General features: G+C 40.0%; 1 protein-coding gene across 1 annotated transcript; it reads left to right on the plus strand.

The window, feature by feature from the left end:
- The first annotated feature begins 623 nt into the window (after nt 1-623).
- Nucleotides 624-6,376, plus strand: sdhaf1 (succinate dehydrogenase complex assembly factor 1). Its single transcript, XM_062962299.1, has 2 exons — nt 624-744; nt 3,128-6,376. The coding sequence occupies exon 2, from the start codon at nt 3,178-3,180 to the stop codon at nt 3,436-3,438; it is 261 nt and encodes an 86-aa protein (XP_062818369.1). The 5' UTR covers nt 624-744; nt 3,128-3,177; the 3' UTR covers nt 3,439-6,376.
- Nucleotides 6,377-12,720: the final 6,344 nt, after the last annotated feature.

The raw sequence follows: 12,720 nt of genomic DNA on the forward strand, positions 1-12,720 counted from the left end.
TAATTAGGATTGTTGTTGTTGTTGTTGTGTGCCTTCAAGTCATTTCAGACTTTGGGTGAGCCTAAGCCTAAAATTAATTATTTATTTACTACATTTATTTATTACATTTATATCCCGCCCTTCTCACCCTGAAGGGGACTCAGAGCAGCTGTATGTACATACAATATATTATATTATTAAAATAGCACAATATTAGCATTATATATTACTAGATTGAACTATACCACTATACTGTAATATTATATGTAATATATAACATATAATTAATATTATTATATGGTATTATTATTAGTATTATATTGTATAGCATTATAATATTTTTATCAAGATTATATGTATATAAAATATATTATATTATTAAAACTGATATAAAAATATTATATTATAAAACTGAGGGCAGGGGCCAGGTAAATGACCTTCGAGGGCCGCATCCGGCCCCCGGGCCTTAGTTTGGGGACCCCTGGTCTTGAGCCATGGCAGTTCAAAACGGCATTGATAAAATGTAGTGTAGGGATCCTATGTAAAGTCTATCACATTATGTAAAGCCTGTGCAAGAGGAGACTATAAATGGGCGGTGCCTCCCAGCCTACACGTGCTTCGAGTGGGCGGAGTCGCTTGGGTTGGGAACGCCCCCTTTAGGGTCCGGAAGCCAATCGGAAGCGCGCAGAAGGCCCAGACGGCGCGCCAACGTTCAGCAATGGCGGTCATGGGCCTCTAGACGCTGAAACCCGGAAGAGAGACGGAGTGAGCGAGAAGGGGTTAAAAGGGCAGGAGGGGCGAAGCAGGGCCAGGCTGGGTGGGCGCCTGGGTGGGAGTCCGGCCAAGACAAGTGACTGGCAGGACCAGCTCTGGGACTGATGGGGTCGCCATAAGGTGGCATGATGGTCCTGCCCTTGACCCCTTTCTCCCCAAATACTGAAGGCCAGACAATATGGATTTCCTAAATCCCTGGGCTACTATTATTATTATTCCTATTAGGCTGCTATTAAAATAATAAAAGGGCGATTATTATTATTATTATTATTGACACAACAACATTGTATGACACAGCAAACAAGATAGACATGCTGGATTTCGTATCACAAAATCACAAGTCGAACACTTCCCAAGTGTCTAGGACTGTGTGATGTATTTATTATTATTATTATTATTATTATTATTATTATTATTATTATTATTGTATGACACAGCAAACAAGATAGATATGCTGGATTTCATATCACAAAATCACAAGTCGAACACTTCCCAAGTGTCTAGGACTGTGTGATGTATTTTGTATTATTATTATTATTATTATTATTATTATTATTATTTTATTGTATGACACAGCAAACAAGATAGATATGCTGGATTTCGTATCACAAAATCACAAGTCGAACACTTCCCAAGCGTCTAGGACTGTGTGATGATGATGATGATGATTATTATTATTATTATTATTATTATTTTATTGTATGACACAGCAAACAAGATAGACATGCAGGATTCTGTTTCACAAAATCACAAGTCGAACACTTCCCAAGTGTCTAGGACTGTGTGATGTATTTTGTATTATTATTATTATTATTTTATTGTATGACACAGCAAACAAGATAGATATGCTGGATTTTGTATCACAAAATCACAAGTCGAACACTTCCCAAGTGTCTAGGACTGTGTGATGTATTTTGTATTATTATTATTATTATTATTATTATTATTATTATTATTTTATTGTATGACACAGCAAACAAGATAGATATGCTGGATTTCGTATCACAAAATCACAAGTCGAACACTTCCCAAGCGTCTAGGACTGTGTGATTATTATTATTATTATTATTATTATTATTATTATTATTATTTTATTGTATGACACAGCAAACAAGATAGACATGCAGGATTCTGTTTCACAAAATCACAAGTCGAACACTTCCCAAGTGTCTAGGACTGTGTGATTATTATTATTATTATTATTATTATTATTATTATTATTATTTTATTATGACACAGCAAACAAGGTAGATATGCTGGATTTCATATCACAAAATCACAAGTCGAACACTTCCCAAGTGTCTAGCACTGTGTGATGTATTTTCGGATGATGCGTGCAGATCCCAGTCAGGTGGCCTTTTGCAGTAATATTATTACTGTAGTACAGTAGAGTCTCACTTATCCAAGCTAAACGGGCCGCCAGAAGCTTGGATAAGCGAATATCTTGGATAATAAGGAGGGATTAAGGAAAAGCCTATTAAACATCAAATTAGGTTATGATTTTACAAATTAAGCACCAAAACATCATGTTATACAACAAATTGGACAGAAAAAGTAGTTCAATACACAGTAATGTTATGTTGTAATTACTGTATTTACGAATTTAGCACCAAAATATCACAATATATTGCAAACATTGACTACAAAAATGGCTTGGATAATCCAGAAGCTTGGATAAGCGAGGCTTGGATAAGTGAGACTCTACTGTATGTTGTAATTAATTGTATTTACAAATTTATCACCAAAATATCACGATATATTGAAAACATTGACTACAAAAATGGCTTGGATAATCTAGAAACTTGGATAAGAGAGGCTTGGATAAGTGAGACTCTACTGTATGTTGTAATTAATTGTATTTACAAATTTATCACCAAAATATCACGATATATTGAAAACATTGACTACAAAAATGGCTTGGATAATCTAGAAACTTGGATAAGCGAGGCTTGGATAAGTGAGACTCTACTGTATTATATAATTATAAAAGGTAAAGGTTTCCCCTGACGTTAAGTCCAGTCATGTCTGATTCTGGGGGTTGGTGCTCATCTCCATTTCTAAGCCAAAGAGCAGGCATTGTCCGTAGACACCTCCAAGGTCATGTCGCCATTGGCATGACTGCATGGAGCGCCGTTACCTTCCCGCCAGAGCGGTACCTATTGATCTACTCACATTGGCATGTTTTAGAACTGCTAGGTTGGCAGGAGTATATAATTGTATCCCACTTTTAATTGAGACGCAAACAACTCACAACATTGAAAACAACAATGCAATTTCAGGTCTACAAAATGTATTAAAAGTAGAACGACGCATACAAGGTGGTCTATTTAGTTTCCCTTGACTCTTATCCTGACACTTCTGCTTTGTTCCTCAGGTTTTGCTTACCTGTGGCACTCCTTCCTTCCAAGCAGGAGGAGCTGCTCCATGGGCCGCCACAGTAAGCTCCAGAGGCAGGTGCTGTCCTTGTACCGCAGCTTCCTTCGGGCCGGGAAAGGCAAGCCGGGCTTCCTGCCGCAGATCCGGGCCGAGTTCCGGCAGAACGCACGGATCCCGCGGACTGAGGTCCTGCTCGTGGAGTACCTGCTCCGCCGCGGACAGAAGCAGCTGGAGCAGCTCCAGAACACCCACACCAAGCAGATGGGGGCCTTCGTCAAAACCAGGGAAGAGGAGGAGGAGGAGAGGTGACACCAGAGACGGTGATGATGGCAGTGTAACACTCCTAGGCAGCGCAAACACTGGGAACCAACACAGAGGCCAATAAACAATCTAATATCTTTATTAAAGCAATAAAAGTTTCAAACAGAAACAAGCAGAATAGATAGTCAAGCAGTTGACCTTTTAGGAAAGATCAAAGTTAGTCCAAAAAATGAAAGTCTTATGTCCAATATTAGAGTCCAAAATCCAATAACCGAAACACACTCAAACTTAATGGAAGTTTGAGTGGGGAAAGAAGCAAAGTTCCTCAGGAAAATACTTAAAGTAATAGTCCAAAGCAAGGTTTCAAGGCAAGGCTAAGGCTGTTTGTGATGGATCTGAAACGCAGTCCAAACTTGGCAAGGGACGAGACGCAACGCCCGGTCTACTCGAGAGTAAGCGTGCCAGCAGGCCGCTTGGAAGCTCAGGATCAAGAGACGATGTATTCTTCCATCAGAAGTTCAGTTGACACCGCAACAGAGATTCTCTGCGCAGAACTTTTATTGAAGTCCAAGAGCTCCCCCAAACTGGTGCTTGACTCCCCAAATCTTCCCAAGAGAAACGAGCTGCTAACAACGAGGCGCCAGATGCCTGCCTCCCCAATTCTTCCCAAGAGAACTGGCTTAGCCACAATCGCCTCGCTCTGCTAATCTCACACTTCTCCTTAAACTTTGTCTTTGAGAGCGATCTGTTTTGAAAGTAGCCCTTCTATCCAACTCCAAACTCTCCGGAGATCCGGGAAGGGCCAGCAACATCTCAAGGGCATTCCTAATTGGCTCTGGCATGGCAATGTCAACAAGAGACATCTGGAAAGGGATTGAATCTTGCTGCGGTGGGAAAAAAACCCAAATCCTCTTCAGTTTGATCAGCAATGGCTGTGGGATCAGGGCCCAAAGGTGCCCGAGACATCACAGGCAGCATCCTTGAAGCCTGCTGGGATTTTCTCAGTTGCTCACACTTTCAATGAGCTGCTGGAGTTGTTGTGTCAGCTCAGTTCCACCTTCTTTAAAGACTTCAACAAGGATCCCATCAGGTCCGCTGACTTTGTTATTTTGCAGTTGATTGAAGGGAGGAATAACTGGTGCCTCACTATCTGTATCTTTACTCTGTGGAATGAATGGTTTTGTACCACAGCTGCTATCAAAATCATTTGATCTGTAGTTTGCATTCTTTGTTAAACTGCAACTCCCAGGACTCCCATCGCATTGCCATGGCAGTTTAAATGGTGTCAAGCTGAATTCATTCTGCAGTGTAGATTTTCACAGACATGCCAAGTTGTTTCACCAGTTCCACAAATACATCCTATTGTATAGTAATAATAATAATAACAATAATTATTATAATCTGCTCACCCATAGTAAAACCATGATAATCATAATATCGAAAAAAAACTAAATCTCATGGGGTCTATCCAATGCAATTTTCTGAATGAATAGCAAAAGAACCCCAAAAACAGACCTAAAAACCAAGATACTAACAATTTTCTTTTGGTTGGGCTGTCTTATTATTGTTTCCCTTATTATTATTGTTGTTGTTGTTATTATTATTATTATTATTATTATTATTATTATTATTATTATTTTATGACACAGCAAACTCTCTCTCTCTCTCTCTCTCTCTCTCTCTCTCTCTCTCTCTCTCTATATATATATATATATATATATATATATATATATATAAAATAAAACTTTATTTATACCCCGCCACCATCTCCCCGTGGGGACTCGGGGCGGCTTACATGGGGCAGAGGCCCAAACAACATAGAACAAAACATAAGCAACATAATACAAATCACACAATAAAAAGATAAAACAGTAATACAATATATCAATTAAAACAAAAATACAGGATAAAAATTGCATTTAAAATACATAAATGGTAAATAATGTATTACTATTATTATTTTATTATGACACAGCAAACAAGATAGATATGCTGGATTTCATATCACAAAATCACAAGTCGAACACTTCCCAAGTGTCTAGGACTGTGTGATGTATTTTCGGATGATGCGTGCAGATCCCAGCAGGGTGGCCTTTTGCAGTTGGCAGATCGTAATTTTGTCAATGTCTATTGTTTCCAAATGCCGGCTGAGATCTTTTGGCACGGCACCCAATGTGCCCATCACCACCAGGACCACGTGTACTGGTTTCTGCCAGAGTCTTTGAAGTTCAATCTTGAGGTTCTGATAGCAGCTGAGTTTTTCCTGTTGTTTTTCATCAATGCGACTGTCACCTGGGATGGCGACATCAATGATCCAAACCTTTTTCTTTTCCACAACTGTGATGTCTGGTGTGTTGTGTTCCAGAACTTTGTCAGACTGGATTCGGAAGTCCCATAGTATCTTTGCGTGCTTATTTTCCAATACTTTTGCAGGTTTGTGATCCCACCAGTTCTTTGCTGCTGGGAGGTGGTACTTGAGGCATAAGTTCCAATCAATCCTTTGGGCCACATAGTTGTGCCTCTGTTTGTAGCCTGTCTGTGCAATTTTCTTACAGCAGCTGAGGATATGATTAATGGTTTCGTCGGTTTCCTTGCACAGTCTGCATTTTGGGTCAACAGCTGATTTTTTGATCTTGGTCTTATTATTATTATTATTATTATTATTATTATTATTATTATTATTATTGAAGACCATTGCAGAATAGACTCAATGGCAACAGGATTATTATTGTTGTTATTATTGAAGAACTCTACGAGATGTCATTCATTCTGAGCACTGACAGTTTAGGCATTTGGTGTGACATTTCTTTTTCTCACTCCATTGATTGTGTCTGTTTCAAAGCCATCCTTTGGCTGCAAGGACATGAATTTAATTGCCAAAGAAAAGGTGTTAATTTGCATGACACGTGTCTTTATTTACTCCTCCTTCTGGAACAATGAAAAGTAATGTTGAGACATGTATAAAACATGCCTTCAGATCATTGAACGCATTTCTGTTTACTTTTTCTTGGGAAGTCAACACAGTGGCAATCCCCCTCAATGAGAAAAGCCTTTCAGCAGGATGGTAACACATCCGGACATCCCCTGGGCAACGTCTCTGTAGACGGCCAATTCTCACACCAGAAGCAACTTGCAGTATGTTCTCAAGTCGCTTCTGGCACGATAAAAAAAACCAGTTCACATTTAGGAATACAGGCAATCCAGTTATGAACAGGTTCTGTAGGTTTGTTCTTAAGATGATTTTGTTTGTAAGATGGAACAGGAGGAGGATTTTTAAGTGTAACTCCAGACAAAAATACAAATTTTTAAAGCTTCGGATAGCATGGGGAAGGGTGAACGCCGTTTCCTTTGCTACCTGTGACCCTGTTCAGAAGATCCCACCTCACTTTCTATTCTTGATATACAGTAGAGTATCACTTATCCAACATTCGCTTATCCAACATTCTGGATTAGACGAAGGGCTAGAAGGCACGATCATCAAGTTTGCAGATGACACCAAACTGGGAGGGAGAGCCAACACTCCAGAAGAAAGGAGCAGAATTCAAAACAATCTTGACAGACTAGATCAGGGGTCCCTAAACTAAGGCCCGGGGGCCGGATGCGGCCCTCCAAGGTCATTTACCTGGCCCCCGCCCTCATTTATAATATAAGATTTTTATATCAGTTTTAATAATATAATATATTGTATATACATATGATATTGATAATAATATTATCATTTTATACAATATAAAATTAATAATAATACCATGTAATAATATTAATTATTATATTAATAATAATAAAGCACTGAGCTGGAGACCGAAAGGTCCCAGGTTCAAACCCCAGGAGCGTCTACTGTTAGCTCCAGCTCCTGCCAACCTAGCAGTTCGAAAACATGCCAATGTGAGTAGATCAATAGGTACCGCTCCGGCGGGAAGGTAACGGCGCTCCATGCAGTGGCCACATGACCTTGGAGGTGTCTACGGACAACACCGGCTCTTCAGCTTAGAAATGGAGATGAGCACCAACCCCCAGAGTCAGACATGACTGGACTTAACGTCAGCGGAAACCTTTACCTTTTTAATATTAATTATATGTTATATATTACATATAATATTACAGTATAGTGGTATAGTTCAATATACAGTAGAGTCTCACTAATCCAAGCCTCGCTTATCCAAGCCTCTGGATAATCCAAGCCATTTTTGTAGTCAATGTTTCCAATATATCGTGATATTTTGGTGCTAAATTCGTAAATACAGTAATTACAACATAACATTACTGCGTATTGAACTACTTTTTCTGTCAAATTTGTTGTATAACATGCAGTTTTGGTGTTTAATTTGTAAAATCATAACCTAATTTGATGTTTAATAGGCTTTTCCTTGATCAGTCCTTATAATCCAAGATATTCGCTTATCCAAACTTCTGCCGGCCCGTTTAGCTTGGATTAGTGAGACTCTACTGTAGTAATATATAATGCTAATATTGTGCTATGCTAATAATATAATATATTGTATGTACATACAGCTGCTCTGAGTTCCCTTCAGGGTGTGAAGGGTGGGATATAAATGTAGTAAATAAATGTAGTAAATGAATAAATAAATAATTTTGGTCTTAGGCTCGCCCAAAGTCTGACATGACTTGAAGACACACAACAACAACAATCCTAATTAACCTGACTATCTCATTAGCCAGAAGCAGGCTCACACTTCCTATTGAAATCCTGATAGGTTTATGTTGGTTAAAATTATTTTCATTTTTAAATATTGTATTGGTCTTTCATTGTTGTTGTTGTTGTTTTGCACTACAAATAAGGTATGTGCAGTGTGCATAGGAATTTTTTTTCAAATGATAATTTGGCCCCCTCAACAGTCAGATGGATGGTGGACTGGCCCTCTGCTTTAAAAGTTTGAGGACCCCTGGACTAGAGAGATGGGCCGAAACAAACAAAATGAAGTTCAGCAGGGACAAATGCAAGATACTTCACTTTGGCAGAAAAAATGGAAATCAAAGATACAGAATGGGGGACGATGCCTGGCTTGACAGCAGTGTGTGCGAAAAAGACCTTGGAGTCCTCGTGGGGAGGAAGGTGAACATGAGCCAGGAATGTGATGCGGCTGCTAAGAAAGCCAACGGGATTCTGGCCTGCATCAATAGGGGAATAGCGTCTAGATCCAGGGAAGTCCTGCTCCCCTCTATTCTGCCTTGGTCAGACCACGTTACCTGGAATCACACTGTGTCCAATTCTGGGCACCACAGTTGAAGGGAGATGTTGACAAGCTGGAAAGCGTCCAGAGGAGGGCGACTAAAATGATTAAGGGTCTGGAGAACAAGCCCTATGAGGAGCGGCTTAAAGAGCTTGGCATGTTTAGCCTGCAGAAGAGAAGGCTGAGAGGAGACATGAGAGCCATGTACAAATATGTGAGAGGAAGTCATAGGGAGGAGGGAGCAAGCTTGTTTTTTAGACTAGGACGCAAGGGAACAATGGCTTCAAACTACAGGAAAGGAGATTCCACCTGAACATCAGGAAGAACTTCCTCACTGTGAGAAAGGCTGTTCACCAGTGGAACTCTCTCCCCGGGGCCGTGGTGGAGGCTCCTTCTTTGGAGGCTTTTAAGCAGAGGCTGGATGGCCATCTGTCGGGGGTGCTTTGAATGCGATTTCCTGCTTCTTGGCAGGGGGTTGGACTGGATGGCCCATGAGGTCTCTTCCAACTCTACTATTCTATGATTCTGCAATATGTAAAAAGCTCGGCTTCAAAGCATTGGGTGTGTTTCTGTGTACCGTCTTGGGCCGTCAATGCCACCGTGTTCAGTAACACCTTAAAGCCTCAGGCCACAATCTTCTGTTTGCTCCTTGCAAGCAAGCAGCGCCGTTTGAATAAAAATGCACGCTTCAGAGAAGAAATGTTTACGGAAGAAAGGTTTCCCATTCCAGATTTCCCAAATGAATAAAAAAAGCCTCTCTGTTGTCGAAAGCTTTCATAGTCAGAATCATTTTGTTGCTGTGAGTTTTTCAGGCTGTTTGGTCATGTTCCAGTAGCATTCTCTGCTGATGTTTTGCCTGCATCTGTGGCTAATGGCGTCTTCAGAGGTTCTGTTGGCAGTGAGGCAAGTGGAGTGTACATATACTGTATATACAATAGAGTCTCACTTATCCAACATAAACGGGCCTGCAGAATGTTGGATAAGTGAATATGTTGGATAATAAGGAGGGATTAAGGAAAAGCCTATTAAACATCAAATTAGGTGATGATTTTACAAATTAAGCACACAAACATCATGTTATACAGCAAATTTGACAGAAAAAGTAGTTCAATACGAAATAATGCTATGTAGTAATTACTGTATTTATGAATTTAGCACCAAAATATCATGATTTATTGAAAACATCGACTACAAAAATGCGTTGGATAATCCAGAACATTGGATAAGCGAGTGTTGGATAAGTGAGACTCTACTGTACTCGAGTATAAGCCGACCCGAATATAAGCCGAAGCACCTAATTTTACCACAAAAAAACCTGGGAAAACATTGACTCCAGTATAAGCCGAGGGTGGTAAATTTCAGAAATAAAAATAGATACCAATAAAATTACATTAATTGAGGCATCAGTAGGTTAAAAGGTTTTTGAATATTTACATCAAGCTGAAATTTAAGATAAGACTGTCCAACTCTGAGCAAATCATTATTCTCATCTTCTTCAATGTAAATGTGCTTATGTATCCTTTGAATAATAATAGAGTAAAATAATACATGTAATAATAATAATAATAAATACAGGAAAATAATACAATACATGTAATAATAAATAGAGTAAAATAATAAATGCAATAATAATATCAGAGTGAAATAATAAATGTATTAATGATAATAATGAAAATAGAGCAAAGTAAATGTAATAGTAGCAACAATAATAGAGAAAAATAATACATGTACCATATATTCTCGAGTATAAGCTGACCCAAATATAAATCAACCAGGACCCTCACCCGAATATAACCCGAGGGGGGCTTTTTTCAGTCTAAAAAAAAGGCTGAAAAACTAGGCTTATACTCGAATATATACAGTAATTTTGTCGAATGTCCATGGTGGGAGAAAGAACCCTTGTCTATTTAAAGCAAGTGTGGATGTTGCAATTAGCAAGCTTGAATAGCATTGAGTAGCCATGAAGCTGCGAAGTCAATCAGTGAAGGTATCTGAATAGAGGTTGCCTGGCATCTGTTGCCTGGTGGCATCCTCTGTTTGGGAGGTATTAACTGGCATTTCATTGTTGGCTGTCTGAAGTTTTGACACGAATTAAAGAACACAAGGTACTGTAGGCTAATTCAACCAGAGTAGTCAGTTATAGCAGAGCATTTGATGAATCAGCTTGGACACAGAATATTATCTGAGAACACAGAAATGCTGAACCACTCCCACAACCATCATAGATGCCATTGAAATCCACAAGCGTGTGGACAATTTCAACAGAAAGGAGGAAACCATGAAAATGAACAAAACCTGGTTACCAGTACAGTAGAGTCTCACTTATCCAACATAAACGGGCCGGCAGAACATTGGATAAGCGAATATGTTGGATAATAAGGAGGGATTAAGGAAAAGACTATTAAACATCAAATTACATTATGATTTTACAAATTAAGCACCAAAACTTCATGTTATACAACAAATTTGACAGAAAAAGTAGTTCAATACGCAGTAATATTATGTTGTAATTACTGCATTTACAAATTTATCATCAAAATATCACGATATATTGAAAACATTGACTACAAAAATGGCTTGGATTATCCAGAGGCTTGGATAAGCGAAGCTTGGATAAGTGAGACTCTACTGTATTGTATGTACATACAGCTGCTCTGAGTTCCCTTCGGGTTGAGAAGGGTGGGATATAAATGTAGTAAATCAGGGGTCCCCAAACTAAGGCCCTCCAAGATCATTAACCTGGCCCCTGTCCTAAACTTTAGACTTAGGGTTGACCTAAGTCTATCTGGTCTTTGGAGATCATTTTGCTTACCTATGGTCTTATGAGATCGTCTAGATGGTCTTTGAAGGTCTCTTTGCTTAGCTACGGCCTTAGGAGACCATCTAGATGGCTTTTGGGGGTCACTTTCCTTACCTATGGTCCTATGAGACCATCTAGATGGCCTTTGAGGGTCCCTTTCCTTACCTATGGTTTTATGAGATTGTCTAGATGGCCTTTGAGGGGCCCTTTCCTTCTCTTTGGTCATGAAACCATCGAGATGGCCTTTGAGGGTCCCTTTCCTTAGCTATGGTCTTCTGATGGCCTTATGAGATCATCTAGATGGCCTTTGAGGGTCCCTTTCCTTACCTATGGTCTTCTGATGGCCTTATGAGATCATCTAGATGGCCTTTGAGGGTCCCTTTCCTTACCTATGGTCTTCTGATGGCCTGATGAGATCATCTAGATGGCCTTTGAGGGTCCCTTTCCTTACCTGTGGTCTTCTGATGGCCTGATGAGATCATCTAGATGGCCTTTGAGGGTCCCTTTCCTTACCTGTGGTCTTCTGATGGCCTTATGAGATCATCTAGATGGCCTTTGAGGGTCCCTTTCCTTACCTATGGTCTTCTGATGGCCTTATGAGATCATCTAGATGGCCTTTGAGGGTCCCTTTCCTTACCTATGGTCTTCTGATGGCCTGATGAGATCATCTAGATGGCCTTTGAGGGTCCCTTTCCTTACCTGTGGTCTTCTGATGGCCTGATGAGATCATCTAGATGGCCTTTGAGGGTCCCTTTCCTTACCTGTGGTCTTCTGATGGCCTTATGAGATCATCTAGATGGCCTTTGAGGGTCCCTTTCCTTACCTATGGTCTTCTGATGGCCTTATGAGATCATCTAGATGGCCTTTGAGGGTCCCTTTCCTTACCTATGGTCTTCTGATGGCCTGATGAGATCATCTAGATGGCCTTTGAGGGTCCCTTTCCTTACCTATGGTCTTCTGATGGCCTGATGAGATCATCTAGATGGCCTTTGAGGGTCCCTTTCCTTACCTGTGGTCTTCTGATGGCCTTATGAGATCATCTAGATGGCCTTTGAGGGTCCCTTTCCTTATGTATGGTTTTACGAGATTGTCTAGATGGCCTTTGAGGGTCCCTTTCCTTACCTATGTTCTTATTAAACCATCTAGATGGCCTTTGGAGGTCTCTTTGCTTACCTTTGGTCTTATGAGATCGTCTAGATCAGGGGTCCCCAAGCTAAGGCCCTCCAAGGTCATTTACGTGACCTCTGTCCTAAACTTTAGACTTAGGGTTGACCTAAGTCTGAAATGACTTGAAGGCACACAACAACAACAATCCTAATTTTGGACTATTTCATCCTA

Source organism: Anolis carolinensis, unplaced genomic scaffold (assembly GCF_035594765.1).
Source record: "Anolis carolinensis isolate JA03-04 unplaced genomic scaffold, rAnoCar3.1.pri scaffold_10, whole genome shotgun sequence".
NCBI lineage: Eukaryota > Metazoa > Chordata > Lepidosauria > Squamata > Dactyloidae > Anolis > Anolis carolinensis.